We start from the raw sequence: 21136 nt of genomic DNA, 5'->3' as shown, positions 1-21136 counted from the left end.
ACTGCGTCCATAGATGTCTGGCACACTGACACAACAAATGATATGTTGGAATGGCACCCAACTGGGGATCTGTCTTCGGTCCGATGGCCATGTGAGGATGTTGTTGACACACTTCATGAATTTCACAAAAATGTCACCATGTTCATCTGAACGTTCAACAATGTTTCCAATGAACCAGTCATCATCATAGATACAGGCAATGTATTTTCCTGGCTGGAAAATTGAGTTTTGTGGCTGATCTGACTGCGGGTGTTCTGCCTCTGGGTGTTCTGTATCCAAGTGTTCTGAATCCGATTGTTGTCCTGCATCGACATCTGTGAATATTGTATCCTGTGATATTATTTTTATCCGTATCTTATTTTTGGAAATTGGTATAAAGCAATGATGCGATCGTGTTCCACTGATCGTTTTTTTGGCAGTAACGTCTCTCCAATTACATTATGTTTCCTCGTGTTTTTTAATATCTTCTGCACTAACAAAGAAGAATGTAATGATCTTAATGTTTTCTTTTGCCCATTGACACATCTCCATTGGTGTCAGAATATGGTTTGCATTAGTGGCCTGCAGACTTGCTTGTGCTGCAAAACGCTTGAGAGTTCCGCCGATTCCATCACATGGGCTTTTCCCATGCAAAGTTGCAAATAAGCGACTTGCAGAAAACATTAAGAACATTACATTCTTTTTTGTTAGTGCAGAAGATATTAAAAAACATGAGGAAACAGACGAACTGGAGAGACGTTACGCCTCGGCCAAAATGATCAGTGGAACACGATCGCATCATTGCTTTATATCAATTTTGATGGAGGGTCTCTTTCATGGGGTTAAGGGGTTAATCCGTGACAGTCTCAGTATTTAATTGTTTGTCATCACTGAGCATAATAAAAAGTTATTTCCACTATTTTCATGCTTTATTATCACTAAATTCTCCCTGATCTACATTCCAGACTTCTGGAAACAATGTCCAAAATGGTGCATTATGAAGAATAAAAATCATATTATGGAGCATTATAGTCAAATTTTGTATTTCATTAAAAGAAAGAACAAATATGTATCTTACTCTGGTATAAATCCCATTAGGATCATCAAGTGCCCACATGGTCATTTTGGGGTCCAAATATGGGGTTCCAAAAGAGTCCAAAAAGAGTAATTAGGAGGCACATAAATGACAATACCAGCACTCTCTTTATGGAAGCCATAGCTTTGACACCAAACATTACCACAGAGTGTCTGGAAGACCCTCTTATTCATTTTCATTCCAGTACCCAGGGTCCTTTACCAGCCAAGGTCAAAAAGATACCCAGCAAACCCAACGCACCATGGTAAAATATCTCAACTGTAGCAAACCAGAAGATAGAATGCAGGAAAGCTGAACATAAATGGAGGTAAAACGAACCTTCAAATTACACTACAACATTTTCAGAAAGAATCTTCATGCCTATACGTAACTCTGAGCTAAGTATAGGGCCAGGCAAACATATTTCTCCAATATCATCAGCAAGAACATAAGAACAACTCCTGTGCTCTGTTCACTACTGTTGACATGCTAACAAATTCTGCTTCACAGCTACAACAAGAATTTATGTCAGTAGAAGGGGGTCACTTGGCCCCAGCTGTGGCGCAATTGGCTGGGGCACCTGCACCGTACGCCGGCGACCCGGGTTCGATTCCCGCCCTGTGGTCCTTTCCGGATCCCTCCCCTGCTCTCTCTCCCATTCGCTTCCTGTCTCTCTCCACTGTCCTATTATTAAAGGCATAAAAAGCCCCCCAAAAATATATAAAAACAAAAAAGAGGGTTCACTTGCGCTTCAGTTTGACTCTGAAGAAGACGCATCGGCGTCAAAACATTAGTCGGTTTGCACTAATTAAAAATCACTTAAAGCTTTGTGTGCTCCGGTCCTGCTCTTTGGTCCTAGATAGACCGTGGGTCTCCTCTTAAGAATTTATGTGCAGTCAAGAAATGTAATGAGGTTGCCATTTTCTTTCAACAGAAAATTGAAAATATTAGAATGAACAATGAACATTACCTCCACACTGTCATGCAATGCCACAACAATTACCTCACCACAGAGACATTACAGCCTCATTGGCTGCCTTTAATAGCCACACCCTTGAAAAGACAGTGATGCAGCTTAACTCATCTACCTGCTGTCTTGATACTCTGCCCACAACAATTTTTTTCAAAAGTGTTTTCAGCTGCTTGGCATCTGAGCTTTTACAGATTGTGGTTATCTTACATTTGGTATTTTTCCATCTTTTTCATTTAAGACTGCAGTCATCAAACCTCTCCTGAAGAAAAGAAACATTGATCTTTTCAAACACAAGAACTACAGGCCCATCTCAAACCTTCCCTTTATAGGGAAGGTCATTGAGAAAGTTGTTTCTAACCAGATTGACATACTTGCACATTAATGGCCTCTATGATAACCTCCAGTCAGGCTTTCGTATCACAGTAATGAAACTTTTTTTAAAGGTTTTAAACAACATCCGTCTTAATACAGACTCTGGACTCTAGAACTTTAATTTCAGTGCAGCTTTTGACACAGTTGATCACAAAACACACAACATAAAAAGATTAGAGAACTGTATTGGACTTTCTGGCAATGTCCCTAGATTCAAGTCCTACCTAGAACAGAGAGAATACTTTGTCTCTATATTGGTAGGCCTACCTATGTCTTAGAGAAAACTGCTGTGCCATATGGAGTCCCACAGGGATCCATCTTTGGGCCACTTTTATTTAACCTATACATGCTCCCCAAATCATTCAAGAATACAAGATATCTTACCATAGCTACGCAGGCGATACTCAGATATACCTTGCTCTCTCACAAGATGATCTGAGTCCCACTGAACCACTATGTCTGTGCCTTAAAAAAAAATAAATGATTGGATGCAACAATATTTTCTGAAGACTGAGAACTCCTGTTTTGGGGAAAAAGAAGGAAGCTTAAAACTAAGTGCCTATCTAGAATCAAAGGCAATTTCAGACTAATAAAAAATCTTGGGGGTCATTTTAGATGAGGATCTTCATTTTAATAACCATATTAAGGCCATCACCAGATTAGCATTCTGGCACCAGAAACATAGCTGAAATCAGAGATCTTGGTTCTAGGCAGGTTTTAGAAAAACTCATTCACATAATCCTGCCGGGTTGACTACAATGCCCTCCCCATGGCCTCCCCAAGAAATCCTTCAGACAGGTACAGCTAATACAGAATGCTGCTGCTAGACTTTTAACTAAAACCAAGAAAAGAGACCATATTACTCCAATTCTTAAGTCTTTGCACTGCCAGTCAATCTCCGTATTCAATTCCAGGCACTATCAATTGTGTACAAGACACTAAATGGCCTGGGCCCTAAATACATAGTAGAAATGCTTACACACCTGCTAGAGAACTTAGATCTACTGGGACCGGTCATCTAGTTGTCCCTAGAGTCAAAACAAAGCAAGGTGAAATGGCATTCAGCCATTATGCCATCCACCATTGGAACCTCTTTCCCATGGAGATTAGATCTGCTCCAACTATAGCCTGATTTAAAAAGAGACTGCACTATTTTCTACTGCCTTTAATTGATTGTTATTTTATTTTGTTTTAAATAGGCCATATGGATTGTTTTATAGTCATAGCTTATGTCTATTTATTCCATTGGTTTTATTTACTCATTTTTTTATTTGTTTTATTTGGGATATTTCCATTTTACTTGTTTGTTATGTCTAAGTCTTGGGCTACTTCTGTATAGGCCTAAAGCACATTGAATGACAATAATGTATAATAATGTGCTATAAGCTAAGCTACAAATAAAACTTGACTTTGACTTTGACTTGAGAAATTGGCCAACATCCCATGTGCAATTCAAGCCACAAGTTGAACAGGACATGAAAATAATTTGTCTCTTAATAAAATTTCCCCAAGTTAGATTTCATGGTGGTCCACCGGAAGGGGCGGAACTCTAGCACCTCTTGACAGAGTAGCCTAGTAGAGCAACATTACTTTTTTTATTTTTTATTTTGTCCTATGGCAACTTGGTACAGTCTGTTCTTAATATTAGGTCCTTGGACCAAAAACGAAAAATTTGTATTCGCTGTGGAATATGAAGACTCGGTGCTTCACATTTAAATAAAATAATATCTGATTTACATGACGTGAAAACTGTTACATTTGTTGATTGACAGATTATGACACCAGACTACGTTGTTTTTTTACTCGTCATTGATGCATCCGGGAACTCTTTAGTTTGATTGACAGTTGTCATGGTAACAGTCCAGGTTGTCGCCATTTTGTCAGTAGCGTTTTTTTTTTACCTTTTCAAATGTTTTCCCTTCCCGCCGGAATAATGCAGTCATCTTTTATACCAGTGACAATTGTCTTGAAAGCAATGCGTCGACTGGATCGGATTGAGAAAATTAAGAGTCGAACGATATAGCACAGTTGTTCTATCTTTAGGCGGCGCCGAACTAACATAGTTGTCCGTGTCTCGGGTCTACCGGGCCGGTTCGCTGCGCAGGTTTGGAACGCGCGCCATTTTGTGAAAATTGACATAAAATCTTGTCCAAACTAAGGCTTTTATCTGACGGTAGTGTCATCATTTCTAATGTTTTTTGGATAGTGTGCGTCGCCGATTACACTTAATGACGAGTAGGAGTATTGTCTGGATTTAATTTTCTGTAAAACGAACAACCCGAATGTGTTTTACGAACGGTATAATAGACAGCTGGCTAGCTTGCTAGCTAGCAAGCTAGTTAGCCACGTTTGTTAGCTAAAGTCACCGAGCAAACTAGCAGGCTAGCTGAACTGGCTGGCTAGCTTGCATTCGGGTGATGGTAGCTACAGTTTAGAAGTTGGACCACTAACTAAGGATGACTGTCGCAGGGGCGATTTCGATATTTGCAGATTTAGCCTGGCAGGCCATTTTTTAGTTGATATTAGTGTAAGGAGAAAGTATTATCTCTTAATACCTAGCTAGCTAGCAGGTTCGAAATTTTGGGTGTCTCATTGGAAGTAACGATAGAGAAGCTGGATAAGTTCCTTCACCATATTGGTTCTGGCACTTTAAATGAAGATCGTACCATCAAAGGTGAGTGGTTGAAAAAAATGCTAATATTTTTTCACAGATTCGTTGGGTGGTTTACTGGTACATGTTTATGATCTGGGTCTTTAGTAACGTTTATGGTACGGGTTTGTCATCAGTGAATTCGCCAGCTAGCTGACAACTGAGCAGGCTATGATGGCTAGCAAGCTGCTGGCCAGATGATGTCGACAGATTTGTCACCAGCTTTGTGGCTGCCCAGGTAGCTCAGCGCAGGTCTAATATACAAATTTGGTTGTTTTTTCTCCAAATACCACTAATATAGTCTTGAAATAAGATGTTGTTCGTCAAGTCATGCCTGAATTAAACGCTGACCGTAATATTGGCAAGCGATGTTAAGCAAGCTCGCTAAAGATAGCAACCTTGCTAGCTTGCTAGCTAACGTTAGTTAACTTGCATCAGCTCGCGGACTCTAACGTTTGCCCACTAGCTAGCTCGCTTGCTAACTAGTTATTAGGCGATAGTGGCTATTATAATGGTTATGACCACTATTGTCATATCGCTGTTTTAAGAAGTCAGTGTAATAACGTTACTGTCTAATTAGGTCGAATTAATCCCAGCTAGTATAACTAACGGCAAGCGTTGGTTAGCAAAGAGTGATGTCATGACATCACCACGAATTAATCGCGGGTAAGGTTAGCTATCGCTAACTTAGCTGATGGTATCGTTGCCAATTGAAAGCAAAAAAATAATAACGATTAGCTAAATAATGTGCGTTTAACCTTTCTGCAACGTTACAGTTGCACCTTCATAAATGTTTGCATATTGTTATTAATTGTGGAGATATTTTTCTATGTAAACACTAAGTGAATTCAACACCTAGGTCATGGAATCGTATGATATGAATGCCTAATTTTAAGTATACTATATAAGTTAGCTTGCCATTATTGCCCAGCATCATTCATGTAATTTAGCTTATCTGTGTTACATATGAACGAATAGTTAACAAGACCGCAATCCATGCATTGAATGTCCGTTCAGTCACCCTAGCTGTCAGCTGGAACAGTATTTAAGGCAGTAACTCAGGCGTTTCTAAATGTATTGTAACGTCATAAGATTGGTAGGATGCAAGCATTCCGAATTTCTGTTGACTGACAACCTAGTTTATTCAATGTACTTGCTATGGTTAGCTATTATCCCACAGTTGCCATTGTAGTTGTGTCGCATGGCTAGCATGACGGCTAGTTGGCGTTCTTTTATAAATGTCATATGTGATATTAAGCTAGTTAGGTAGCTAGCTAGTAAAACAGTTGGAAACAAAAGGTTAGTTGTCATTTGATCTATTTAAAATACCTCTACATGTGTTGTCACTCTTGTCAACAGTAACCTAACGTTACCTATTGTACCAGATACAGTGTCATGCTATGAGGCACCTCTGTTCTAAAAATATCATTGTCTTCTCATATCAGGTGAGTAGATATTAATTGATGTTGGCCAACTGGTGACTGAACTCGGGCAGTGGAGAATTGAATTGCACTATTTCAGATTTATTTGCTCCTTGGCTGTTGTGAGCTGTGAATATCCTAATGTTGTCAGGCAAGCAGCCCTATACACTTGTCAGTGCTTGAATAACATGTTGTCCACATACATTGTTTACCATGTCAGCCACCTTATATTATTGTTTTGGTCATGACAACTACACAGAATACTGAGTGAGAGAAGGATGGCTTGTTCTCCCACTGAAATGCTTCAGAACCAACTTCCATGTATCTTCCATACATATGAAGTATGTCTGTTATTGGTTATGTTTATTGATGTTGAGATATCTTGTTAATGAAGTTTTAGGTTGAATTTATTGCTCATAACTCCTCTGAGACAATGTATACGCCACAGTGTTTTACAAACATAGTGGAAAGGTCTGAAGTGAACACTGACCTTTTACTAAAGCTTTTTAAATAAGCTTATATCAGGAGGTAGCGGGTGAAATATGTGAAACCGTCATATGTGAAACATTTCACGATTTCTATGACCGTCAACTGACTCCATTTTGTTCATTGATGCCCTCTCTTGTGTCGAATGTCATTTCTTCTGCTGTGCTGTTTATTTTTGGTGTATTGAGCATTGTTTTTTTCCCCCCCCTGGAAACAGGGCTTATTGAATGTTCATGGGTGACCTTCATGGTTGAATGTTGGACCACAGGCTCGTCGTAGGAGGCTGTATCACTGCCATTAAGTCTGGCTCCAGCCTTTCCTGCGTGTCTCCAGTTTGCCCCACACATGACCACCGCATAGTGGACCGTCATGATTCAGCAGGCCTGTGGTCTTCAGACAGATGCTTTGCCCTGGCACCTGTGTGTGTGAAAAGGAGAGCACAGGCCCTGAACTCTGCCCTGCCCATACTCACTCATTCATTCACTCGCTCACTACTTTATTTCAGGTGCTGACACCCTCCCAGATGCTGTACAGTGACTGACTGTCTACATTCAGGGACTTGCGTTCAGTGTCGAACTTCAGGCCCAAATCACTCATGTGGGCATGAAGTGTCCACCATGAGATGGGTTGTTAGGAGCAGGGCCTCCACAAACTTTGTCCTAACTGTAGAGGGTAAGGTGAGCACTGAGCGTCCGGTCTTGGCTGTGTTAAGACCAGCTAAGTCTGATCTGACTGTGCTGGTCCTGGTGAACTGACATTAGGGTTCATATATGAAGAGTATGTTTCAATATCCTGACACTGTCTAGTTCTGTGAGGTGACTTTCACAATTAGGGCCAGTGCTGCTGCCCGCTCTCCACAGAAGTTTAGATCGACCACTAGGTCCAGCTCTCCGGTGTCTGTGAAAAGCCCAGTGGCACTGTGCTTCTTTGCTGTTGGTGTTTTGGTTAGTAGCTGGGCTCTCCTTCCAGAGTGACGAGGGGTCGGCCAGATAAAGGCCCCACCTCTGGCTGTGGCGAGGTAGGCTGGAACAGAGAGGTTTTCCTGTTCTGTCGGCTGCTGGAGACCAGAGAAGGATACAAGTGTCGTTTAAGCTTCTACCTGCTCGCTTAGGTGTAACTGGCTAGCCCTGCCTGACTTAAACACTGCTTGTGTATGTCTGTGTTGGAGTTACCTGAAACATAAATACAGCTGATGTTAGCCTCTAGTTCAGGCCCACTTATTATATGACCTGGAATCGAAAGTCCTCCTTGCTGCATCGAGGATGACTGCACAATTTTTTTTTTTATTAAATCAAAGACCTTTCCTTACAGCACGAGCGTGTTTAATATTGAACAGTAGTTGTCCATCATAGTGTGGGTGGTCGGACTGTGCACGTTTTTTTCCCCTTCTTTTCTCTACCTTGTTATGCAACCAGCCCAACAGCTTGAACAGACTTGACTGGAGCAAAGTGTAAAAAAGGAGGATTTTTCAATACCTCTGAGGCGCTCAAACATAAGCCATCTGTACGTCCAACTTTCTCTCTCTCTCCCTCTCTGAATGTGAAGTGAAGTGACTGGTATTTAGCTGACACTTTTTTTGTTGTTTTTTTCTTTATCCGAAGTGGCACAGACATGTAACGGCCGACCGATTATCAGTGTCTCTCTGTAGCAGACAGTGTTGTTCAGGATGGATCGAAGTCAGTGATGCTCATGGCTGTAGCCCCTTTGCTCTAACTGTGGTGGTCCTGTGGAGAGCTGCTGGTCCTTTACTGGTCCCCCTCCCTTTAGGCCTCGCAGGTAGCTAAGGCTCGGGGAGAAGATGCTCCCCGGCTGGAGAAGTAGCACGCAGGCCAGGCAGCTGGCACTGCTCTGTGTGTGACGTGTGGAGGAGGTGAAGATGGGCTCCCACCTCACTGCTTCTGCTCCACCATGGTGGAATGTGGCAAGGCTAGCCATGCTCCTGATGTGTTGGAAAAGCCCTGGGTGCTGGAGTCTGTGTGTCTGTGTTGGCCCTGTCTATCTGTCTGTGTGACGATTGTATTGTGTCTGCATATTGTACATGTACTGTGTATGTGTGTTTGATGCATGTAGTTTGTGTACGTGTCTTTTGTTGTGTGTGTGTGTGCGCTAGAAGGCTGATCTTCGCCCCGGCTCCACTGTAACTGGGGTACTGTAGCTTCCAGTCTGCCTGCACGAGGCGCACAACACCCTGCACACAGCAGGCTCCAGCAGAGCTGTGCCGCTGTAAGGGGCTAAACGCACCAGGCAACAGCCCTGCTTGGCTCTGCAGATCCAAGCACAAATAGCCTCACTGTTGCATTTTTACCCACATTTATTTCAGCTGTCCATTTGGTTTGTTTTATGAAAACCACGACACACAACACAAAAAGGTTTTTTACTGTGCCTTTAAGGATGGCAAGGACACAGCCTCCTTTGTTGTATATACTGTAAATATATATTTTCCCCCTATTTATTAATATATTACATATTTTTTAAGCCAATGTCATAGCTTTTTTTCCCCTGCCCGTGCCCGGTATGGTGATGTTTTGAGAAGTGTTTTATTGTGGGTGATATGAATAGTTTGCCCCGCCTTGGCCAGGTCAGCTGAATCAGTCTCTAGCCGCTTCAGCAAGCCCAGCTTTTCAGCCAGCATTCTGCTGCTGGGCTCCTGTGTGCCGTAGCAGCCTCAAAGTGTGCCAAAGTTCAATTTTATTTCTTGTTTATTTCTTGTTTTCTTATTGGAAAATGGAAGCAGCTCTGCCCTGGCAACAAAAGTAGGTTATTTGCATACTCTTCTGTGATTGGCTTATACATTGATGGGCTTGCCAAATCACACTGTATCTTCTTGGTGATAGGCTATGCTAATTAGGTGCTGTTGCTGGGATTGTGAATAGTGCTGGGGCTTCTGTGTGGCTGCGCTGCATTGTGTTGCCTGGCGAGATGCTGAGAAATGAGGAGGCTCCTTAATAATTTTCAGAATTTGCACTTGCTCAGAGAGACATGCACTGAATAGAAATATTATATCTCAATAATATTTTTTATTATGTGACTGTTTATTTTATTCAACATTTATAATATATTTTATGCAGTGTATGTTGTATTTTTTTGCTATGACATGTATTTTTTTTAAAATACTGTTATGGTAAAATCACATTATTTTGTGCTCCTATTGACCAATTGGCCATGTTTCCTTCAGCTAACAATGAGGTTATTTAGTCAAACAGCAAGGATAACCCTAGGTTTAAAAAATGAACTTAAAAATAAGGAAAACCTGCCATTTCAGTGTAAAATCCAACATATTTCAACACAGCCATGACAAACCATATTATTGTCAGTGAAGCAAGGCTGTGAGCAGAATTCTTGCAGGCTTGTGAGAGAGGTAATATGGCTGAATTTGAAGACTAATTTAGCATCTCTTGAGCTATTTAATATTAGTGAGTGCTAACCCTCAGTGAATCAAATGGCTGTGATTTTTCAGACAGCGATCTAAACAGTGCTGGAATTAAACCTTGAGTCAGTCGCCCCCTTCTGGCCGCTGAGTGGCACTGCATCCCGCGTCACCAGACTACATGTGAACATCAGTGGAGTTTTTAGACCTGTTGTGGTGCAGGGGCTGCACAGAAACCATACAACTCTTCCGGCAATGAAAAAAAAACTGTGTAGCTCAATTAGCCTTTTCCCATTTAGGAGCCCCAGAGCCAACCTAAGGCTGAAGAACAGGTGAACAGCTTCAGTCTTCTGTTTTGTTAAGGAGCTGTAACATTTGGGACATTCGATAAGTCGAAGATTCGACCCAATTGTGGAAATGTAGTGTATTAACCTATAATCGTGATTGAGCGTGCGTGGCGTCCATGTTTGTTTGTGTGTTGACGGTGTTCTTTTCCTCTTGGCTGGTGTTTTAGGAGGAGAGACCTCAGCATGCAAAACTTCATCTGTCCGGCTGGCACCCTCTTTTTCTTTCCATGCTGCTGGTCTTCAGATGGCTGCTCCCATGCCTCATTCCCACCAGCAGTACAGTGACCGCCTCCCGCAGAGCACAGAGCCGCCTGTCACTGTACTGCCTTACAGTGACCAGACACAGCCACACACTGCCAGCCAGGTATGTACTCTCACACACACGCACATGCGTGCACGCACACACACTGTACTGCCCTACAGTGACCAGACACGCACTGCCAACCACGTATACACACACACACACACACACACACACATACACACACACGCACACACACACACACACACACACGCACAGTCCTGTACTACCCTACCAGACAAAGCCACACATTGCTAACCAGATGAACACACACACACACACACACTGCCAACCAGGTACACACACATACACACACACACACTGCCAACCAGGTACGCACACATATATGTACACACACACTGCCAACCAGGTACAGACATATACGTACACACACACTGCCAACCAGGTACACACACACACACACGCTGTACTGCCCTACAGTGACCAGACACAGCTGCACGGTGCCAATTAGGTTTGCACACACACACACAGAGAGGTCCCTGAATTGTCCTGCATTATCAAACATGGCTGACTGTAAAACGAGTACACATTGTCCCACATTTTTCACACACAGCTATGCCTACTGCTAAGCAACTGCCTACTAGACTGCTTGAATTTTATACTGAAAATGACCCTCACTCTGGTTGGCAGTGGACTCAATCCTACACTTCACAGGATTCTCACGGATCATGGAATTTCTGGAATATCATAGAAATTGTATAAAGTCTATTCCAGACATATAGAAAGTCAGGGAATGTTATAATTTTTAGGGCAAAGTCAGAATTTAAGTCTGATACTGCTCCATTGGGACGTTATTATGGGGCATGTTTCAACCAATACAGTGGGGGAAATGCCTCTGCACTCAATTGGATAGACCTAAACAATGGGAGCTACGAAATAGCTTGCCGTGAGCCGTAGGAAGAACACCTGAACCATACATCTCCACAAATGCCTTAACATTGTTTACTTTTTTATTTTTTATTGCACTGTCAATATCTTGTACAACACCTGGTAGTGAAATCGAAGACCACAAAATGCGTAGCAGGGTAGGCTATTCAGAAAAACGGATATTTGCCCTCCTTCGTTTTTGAACATTATTCCGCTCACACCGATGCTAGAAACAGCTGGGGAAGGCTATTGCAAACCCTTCGAGCAAACAGGTGGCCAATCAGAGATTTCAGACAAATGAGGAACAACACGCCCAGTTTGATTGGTCTGAACAGCTCTGGCTCGGGCATAGTTGTTCCACAACAGAACAATTTCAGATCGAATTTCCGGACCTCAAATGTTGTGGGCGGGGCTAAGTTCGGCTGGTTTTCAGGCTAGCAAAGTCCTGAATTATCAGGGAATTTTGTAGTAGCAGTTTAAAAATGTACTTTAATATTAATACAAACAACACCAAAATTATTATTTAGAATTAAAGCCTAATAGCATAGGCCACATCCTGCCTGTGAGCTAAACTATTACACGGATCTGATGTCAATACATTGTAGGTGTATAGTCTAATTCAGTTCGGTATAATTGAGTGCCTGTCACTAAGACATTTGTGAGGGAGGAAGGCTTGCGGTTTTAACACGGTTAAAAGGCTACTGATATGTGTGGATGCAATTCATAATGTTTTATATGTATTTATTTAGAATAAAGGTTCGTACTTCTCCTTGGGACAAGCCCTTTTGAGTCTTGGAAAACATTTTTCCATTTACATTGGGATTTTGCAAACATTCAGTGTCAGAGTCAATAAAATTAATAGATAACTGCAAGGAGCTGTAACTGATCATGCTAAGCTCGACATCCAAACAGTATTATAATGTTACCTTAGATATACGGCTTGATTGCATAACATAACTTAGTTTGGTCTCCCCAATTTACTATGTTGTGATAAGACCTTAGCACAGCAGTTTTGAGCAAATTTGCGCAGCATGGTCACAATGCTAAGCGGATTTAATAGCAATTTAGCCAGTCGTCTTCTATGCAATGCATCTATGTGCCAACAACAATCCTGTTAGATGTACATGCAGTTGAGGAGCGGTGGGTCCATTACTAGAGAGAGCAGGGCGGGGCAAGGAAAGGCTGCGTGTGTGAAAAGCGCAGCTCAATGAAAGGATTTTTATCTTATTTATAGTAGGTCTACAACAAAGAACATTAATGTGTGGCAGCCAGTGTTGATTTTATAGCGGCCCGCCAAAGATTAGTCCGTGTATGGGAAACACTGCCGTGTATGTTAAAGTGATTCGGTTAACTCACTCACTCACTCACTCATTTATCCTGGAGCCTCAAATTAGTGTTTAGGTGTTGCGATGGTGTAGTGGCTAAGGAGCTGGGCTAGCATGCGGTAGCTAGAAAAGTTGTGGGTTCAATTCCTACCTGCCACCGCTGTGCCCTTAAGCAAGGTACTTAACCCCAAGTGTCTCAGGGGAGACTAGCCCTTGTAACAATGGACATATGCAAGTAGCTTTGGATAAAAGTGTCAGCTAAATGAATAAATGAAATCTAAAGGAAGAAATCATTTGTGTGTGTACGTGCTTGTGCGCTATGGTCTCACCTATGTCCTTCTCTCTCCTATTGCAGAGGCACATGCCCCAGTGTTTCCGTGACCCAACTTTGGCCCCTTTGAGGAAGCTCTCTATTGACCTGATCAAAACCTACAAACACATCAATGAAGTAAGACTCCACTCTGCCGCCTCTGCTCTCCTGCCGAGGGCTGATTAAACTCCTCTCGCTTGTTGGCGTCCTCACCTACTCCTGTGGTCCTGGTCCTAGTGGGTTAATGTGCTCTCTGTGTCTGTCTCAGGTCTATTATGCAAAAAAGAAGCGCCGGCACCAACAGGGTCAGGGGGAGGACTCCAGCCACAAGAAGGAGAGGAAGGTCTTTAACGATGGCTACGACGACGACAACTATGACTACATCGTCAAGAATGGGGAGAAATGGATGGACCGCTATGAAATTGACTCCTTGATTGGGAAAGGGTCCTTTGGTCAGGTACGACTGTTCTGCTCTGTGTGGGAGAGGACCTTAGGGGTATCTGCTTGTTGGGATGAGTGTAGAGCTAGTCCACTCCATACAGATAATATAGCACAGTGTAGCATTTCCTAGCATACTATAGCATGTATATAGGGTTCACTGTTTACTGTGCATGGGTATTGGACCGTGAGTTGAAATAAGCATTTTGTGACGTGAGTCCGCTCTTGCTGCCTGTGCTGTGGGGAGACAACTGGGCTGGTTCTCTCCTGATGTGTCGTGACTTAAAACTCTGTGCCAGTGTTGACTCCTGCGGAGGAGCAGTGTGTGTGGACTGGAGGCTGGCGCATAACTCGCTGTGATGTCTCTCGTCTCCCCGCAGGTCGTAAAAGCTTATGACCGCCACGAACAGGAATGGGTAGCGATTAAGATCATCAAGAACAAAAAGGCCTTTCTAAATCAAGCCCAGATCGAGGTGCGGCTTCTGGAGCTGATGAACAAGCACGACACAGAGATGAAGTACTACATAGGTAACGCACCTGCCACTTATATGCATGCATTTAAACAACTCTGTTCATCCTAAATAAGATAATAAGATAATATGGCCGACATGCATAGATCCTGTTCCTTTACGCTGTCGGCAGTGATTTTCCTTTGGGAGGGGCAAATACTGCTTCTTTATTTACAGCGTGTATCTTTGGTTAAAGGAGGCCCTAACCCCCTATTCCCACCTCTTCTGCAGTTCACCTTAAGCGTCATTTCATGTTCCGGAATCACCTTTGCCTGGTGTTTGAGATGCTGTCGTACAACCTGTACGACCTGCTGCGCAACACCAACTTCCGTGGGTGTCGCTGAACCTGACGCGGAAGTTCGCTCAGCAGCTGTGCACGGCGCTGCTCTTCCTGGCCACGCCTGAGCTCAGCATCATCCACTGTGACCTCAAGCCCGAGAACATCCTGCTGTGCAACCCCAAGCGCAGCGCCATCAAGATCGTCGACTTCGGCAGTTCCTGTCAGCTCGGGCAAAGGGTAATGCTCCCTCCTTAGCACCACTGCAGTAGTTAAACACACACCACACACCAACACAGGACGAGTTGCGAAGTAGTATCACACACACACACACACACACACACACACACACACACACACACACACACACACACACACACACACACACACACATACATCCACTAGGGGTGGGCGATATATATTGTCTGCGATAATATCGTGATTGCTGTTTTAACAATGTGCAAATTGACATTATCGAGTATTTAAATTACTTAGGGGGAAAACACTCAATCACGCATTGAACCCCCATACATTCACTAAGCCAGGAGGTGAATGCGAGAGAAGCCCCTGGCTGCAGCAGAGCAAGTCGCGTGATTGCTAGTGGTCCACGTTGTCACACGCAGCCTAATGTTTATTTTGTGCAGCTACTTCGTTCAAGTGGCCTTGATGAGTTAGTCACGGTATTATATGTAAACATTAGGCTAGCCTTTGAGTATTTTTATAGTCAGTTGTAAACAAAGAAATCTTCTTATGTTACCTTTTTGTAAATGGACTAGCCTGGGTTTTCCCTTGCTGCCTTATGCGCGCGATTTTATTCACGCTGCTAGACAGCCTGGATTCTATGGACTTCGTTTTCACCTCAACGAAGGAACCAATCACAGAACGGAGGGAGTTCAGCAAGACGATGACGACACACCAAAGCCGTTATGAGCTATGTACAGACGCATTTGATAGACATTCGTAGTGTCCAATCAACGGCTCTGGGCATTCGTAAACCACGTTGCAAATACGAGAAAATGAATGTCTAGTTCCCAGACCCAGACGTTAGCCAGGCTATAAATGGACTGAAGTTCGCTCTAAATATAAACTTTTATCGATTATGCTAACTGTTAGCATCTCTATGGGATTTCTCATATACATTGGCCATAAGCTAATGCATTAGTATCATTGTTGTAAGGTCTGCTTAGTTTTACAGTGAAACCAGAGAATGTCTAATAAGTACATAGACGGGCTCTGGTGAAACCTAAGTAAAGGTTTGAAAGGAACTTCAGCTTCAGACTTTCTCTTGGGAAACTGTCAGGCCTATCTATCCTCTGTAATGTAGCTGGCTAGACCATGTCATTGCCACACATACAAGTGGGGGCAGAATTGGAAATGTCATAGAGTGACAATGCATTGGTTTGGTTAAAAAGTCATAGGTTAGGTTATTGGTTATTATTGTAATAATGCTATTCATAAATAATGAGCTGTAAAGTAACTCTGACTTTTAAAAACATTTTTTTAAAGGATATTGACTAATTATCGTTATCGTCAAAATCACAAAAAATATTGAGATTATTTTTTGTCCATATCGCCCACACCTAACATCCACACATACAGCCATATCCATGTATCATATCTACATAGCCCACATTTCACATCACATCACACACAGAGGCTGGGCTATGGGGTCCATGCAGTTACTAAACAAGGACCAGCACAGGAACTCTGGACTAGACTTACTACCGCCGTTGGCGTTGAAGTCAAATGCCATTTGGGTTAAGGCACCACTGACACTGACTGGTTACAGTCACCGACCAACTGAAAAGCCTGGCTCTTATTTCAACTTCCTCTGTGTGTGTGTGTGCGTGTGCGTGTGTGTGTGCGCTCTTTGTAGATCTACCAGTACATCCAGAGCCGCTTCTACCGCTCCCCTGAGGTGCTGCTGGGCATGCCGTACGACCTGGCCATCGACATGTGGTCCCTGGGCTGCATCCTGGTGGAGATGCACACCGGCGAGCCTCTCTTCAGCGGAGCCAATGAGGTAAGAGAGACTGACTACAATAGCCAGTGAGGTAAGAAATACTGGCTAGTGTAGCCAATGAGGCAAGAGCCTCTATTCAGCGGAGCCAATGAGGTAAGGCATGCTGGCTAGTATATGGCAAGAGCTGATGGTTAGAGTAGCCAAGGACCTCTGAGATAAGGACCACTCTTTAGCATAATTAGTGACACAAGAGACTCTTTAACTTGGCTAATGGGGGAAGATGCACTTTCTAGCATAGTCATTGGGTAAGACTACCTCTGTAACATAGCTACTGCAATTACAACAAATCTTTTGTTGGTGAGGTATTGTAAGATCCCTCTGTGATGAAATTTGGTTGGTATCTAACTCTGTCGTGTTCTATCTGGGAACCGACAGGTGGACCAAATGAATAAAATAGTGGAAGTTCTTGGTATTCCACCCAATCACATTATGGACCTAGCACCAAAAGCCCGGAAGTTCTTTGAGAAGTTATCGGATGGGACATGGAGCGTAAAGAAGACCAAAGATGGCAAACGGGTGAGTACCTGGTCTGTCTGTCTGTAATACACCTCAATCCTTGCTTTGTTGTGCATGTTGGACTATAGCTGTGTTGGTACGTTTACAATGTAAGGCTGTATGGTGTATCTGTCAGTGTGTAAGGGCCCGAATGTAGTCCTGTGTCTGTGTCCCGCGTGATTAGAATTGTCATCAACGAGGCATGTGGGAGGTGTTGTGCCTTCCAAAATATGTGACCGCACATGTATATTGTAATTTTGTCATCAGTGTAATGCCACTTAATGCAACTCTACCCTCCACATCTCCCCAGTATAAGCCCCCAGCGTCGCGGAAGCTGCACACCATCCTGGGGGTGGAGGCGGGGGGCCCAGGAGGGCGTAGGGCGGGGGAGTCGGGCCACGCCGTAGCGGACTACTTGAAGTTCAAGGACCTCATCCTCAGAATGCTGGACTACGACCCCAAGACCCGCATCCAGCCCTACTACGCCCTGCAGCACAGCTTCTTCAAGAAGACCGCGGACGAGGGCACCAACACGAGCAGCAGCGTGTCCACCAGCCCCGCGCTCGAGCAGTCCCAGTCCTCAGGCACCACCTCCAGCACCTCCTCCAGTTCAGGTGGGCACACCGGCATGGGTGGCACAAGTGGAGGGAAAGGGGGACCTTCACTTAAAGTGTGGTGCAGTTAAGGCCCATTCACACCAAGAACGATAACGATAACTATAAATAAATATCGTTCTCGTTAATATGAATGACGACGTTCACACATAAACTATAACGATAACGACATGAAGAACGATATCGTTGGGGATCACTTTCAGAGTGATTTTCACAACGATAAAATGCTAATAGCCAATCAGAACCCATCGAATTTTAGCTGTCACATTCATTAACACAAGGAGAGACTTTGTTTATCGTTGTTCAGTGTGAACGCTTTTATCGTTATGGATATAGTTATCATTATCGTTATCGTTCTTGGTGTGAATGGGCTTTTAGAGAGATGTCTTGGAGAAGGGGAACGCCACGCAGATCAGTCCAGTCGAGTAAAGGCCAGGGTAAAGAATTGTTGTTTGGTCAGTGGAGAATGTCATTTACCGGATTCCAGGAAGATTAGTGAAAAAGGAAAATGTTCAAATATTATTTTCTGATTAATATTTTACTGTTTATATAGTATGTGCTTATTATGGTGATGAAGGCTACCAACTATCGTAAGAGCTCCAAAGAGTGGCTTATACATCTATATCCTCTACAGAGACCATCGCTAGGAGGGGTGGGATGTATAGTATGGCTGGGTGTTAACGTGTATTGCAGTGTGTGACTGTTAATTTGTATCGTGTGTGTGTGTGTCTCTGCTGCAGGAGGATCGTCTGGAACGAGCACGAGTGGCAGAGCGCGCTCTGACCCCACCCACCACCACAGACACAGCGGGGGGCACTTTGGCACCACCATGCCAGCCATAGACTGTGACAACCTGTGCCCACAGGTGAGCTCCTGCGCCGGGAAGCTAACGTTGAAGGAGCGCCAACCTCAGTCAGCTGGTGGCTTTCTGCCTTAGGAAGTTGGGGGGAGGTTCTCTGTAGGAAGTTAAGGGTTCTCCTCTGTTGGCTGTTGGGGGTTCTCCTTCGTAGGGAGCTGGGGCGTCCACTGTTGGAAGCAGTTGCAGACAAGCAGGTTGTCTTACTTGGGCAGCTGGGGTTTTCCTTATTAGGAAGGGTTGGTTCCTCTGTTGGAAGCTGAGTGGGTGCCTCTGTAGGAGGATGAGGAGACTGTTGGAGCTCCTCTGGAGCTGGATCTGGAGAAGCAGGGGTGCTCAACTCCAGACAGAAACCCCCTGTGATCTATCTCTTCAGCTTCTAATGGTTTTACTTTAAATGTTCCTGCACATGTTAAGCTAATTTATCTGTCGGGTTTCATCTCAAATTTGTGTATGTTGACTATGTTAGTGTTCATAGTGCACTATGGACGTCCAGGTACTCCATTGGCATATGTTGGACTTGTGTAAGATTCATTACTTTGACTTAAATCTTTGGGAGTTCTCCAGATGCTTGTATGTAGATCCCAGTTTGCGTTCTCATGTTTGGCAATAGATATTTCATCCAAAAGTGTGTTTCTGATGAGAGAGGACAGTTTGGACTGGTTCTATTAATAAACCAGTCAGCTGCTCAGAGCAGTAAAATATTATTGTATTTACCACTCTAGCAGAGTGATGTCTGTCCACATCTGACTTTTGTGCTCTCTGTGTGTGTGTGTGTGTGTGCACGCACATTTTACCAGGCGAGACCGCCGTACCACGCCCCTGTAGTGTGGCCAGGCAGCGTTGGACCAGAACCAGTCACTGTAGAAACCCACCCAGTCCAGGAGACCACCTTTCACGTGCCTCCCCAGCACCCGAAGGCGCTGCATCCGCACCACCATCCGCACCACCACCACCACCACCACCACCACGGACAGGTGTTGGCCACGAGGCCTCGCCCGCGCCTCTACAACTCCCCTACCAACAGCGCCTCCACGCAGGATTCCATGGAGGTGGTGCACGGCCACCTGTCCATGACCTCGCTGTCTTCCTCCGCCTCCTCGTCCTCCACTTCCTCCTCTTCCACTGGGAACCACGGCAACCACGCCTACCAGCTGCGCCAGGTGCCCGCCGGCGCCTTGGACTTTGGCCAGAATGGAAGCATGGGCATGGGGCTGGGCGCCTTCTCCAACCCCCGCCAAGAGACTGGCATGGCGGGGCACCCCACGTACCCGCTGGGGGCGGGCGCGGCTGCCGGCCCTGCCCACTACATGAGCGAGGGCCTGGCCATGCGGCAGGGCCTGGATCGGGAGGAGTCGCCCATGACTGGAGTTTGTGTTCAGCAGAGCTCCATGGCCAGTTCGTGACTAAACTCAAACTAATGGGGTTTGTTTTTTCTCTGTGTGATTTTTAAAAGGTGGTGTTTTTTTTTTTTTTTTTTTTTTTTTTTTTCCTCCTCTTCTTTTTTTTTTTTTTTTTTCCTTTTTAAAAAAAAAAGGTGCATAGAGATCAAAAGCTGCTCATATCAGGAGGGAGATATCACTGAACCGCTACAACAGAAGAGTCTATTTAAGAGAAAAAAGAAAATACAAAAAAAGTATATATGTAATTCCATGATTTTCCTTTTTAAATAGGCACATTAGTAATACTGCAAAATAACCATAGTGAAATTGAAACCATCTACCCGTTCATATGCTGCACATAGTACTTATTTGCCATCTGTTCTGTGGAAAATAGGGTCTGTATTAACGCTGAGCATTTGAGAGTGGAGAGCTGTTTTTTACAGGTAGCTATATGTAAAGAAATGCAAAAACATTCAAGTTTTTTCTTTCTGAACAGTGAAAACATTTGACCTTTTTTCCGTTCCACTGGTTGTTTAATTTATTTACCCTTTAAGTGAAACTTCACAAACGAACTATGTGTCACCTGTAGCGTGTGCAGGAGCAGTCCTTGCAGTGATATTTCGTGTTGTTGGTCTTGTGTAACTCTTTTGACAAGGGGGGGGGCGGGGGGGCACAGAAGCAGGTGGATGTTCCCTGGCGGCGCGGTGCGGGCCCGGGGAGGGGACTGAGTGTGTGGGCACTGAGCTCATGGGGGAGGGAGCTTAGGGAAGGGGGGTTGCGCGGGCCAGATGGCCTCCCCCAGGCCGGCTTCGCTAAGACCCTCTGCTGGACTCTGGGGGTTTGGGTTGGGGTGGGGGGGTGCTGGACATGCACTGAGGAGCAGCAGGAGAGATTGCGGGAGATGAACCTGGGGCTGTTGACGACAGAAACCCTTTGGCCTTATGATCTATGGACTTTGAATGAAACGGAGCTGGACATTTATCATTTGAATAAAGATGGCTTTCCTCTATTTTTAACATTTAAACAGCCCTTAATTGATGAGGGAAAA

General features: G+C 44.1%; 1 protein-coding gene across 1 annotated transcript; it reads left to right on the top strand.

Annotated features, from left to right (window-relative positions):
• The first annotated feature begins 4243 nt into the window (after positions 1-4243).
• LOC125309342 (dual specificity tyrosine-phosphorylation-regulated kinase 1A-like) lies at positions 4244-20744 on the top strand. The gene is given in 12 exon segments (XM_048266168.1): positions 4244-5073; positions 10838-11034; positions 13540-13632; positions 13763-13951; positions 14313-14460; positions 14673-14774; positions 14777-14958; positions 16595-16741; positions 17117-17257; positions 17547-17850; positions 18591-18715; positions 19507-20744. Coding segments are annotated over 11 exon segments (2157 nt in total). The 5' UTR covers positions 4244-5073; positions 10838-10914; the 3' UTR covers positions 20113-20744.
• The last annotated feature ends 392 nt before the right edge of the window (positions 20745-21136 follow it).

Source organism: Alosa alosa, chromosome 16 (assembly GCF_017589495.1).
Source record: "Alosa alosa isolate M-15738 ecotype Scorff River chromosome 16, AALO_Geno_1.1, whole genome shotgun sequence".
NCBI lineage: Eukaryota > Metazoa > Chordata > Actinopteri > Clupeiformes > Clupeidae > Alosa > Alosa alosa.
The sequence above is the reverse complement of the archived record's forward strand: the minus strand, read 5'-3'. Positions and strand labels throughout refer to the sequence as shown.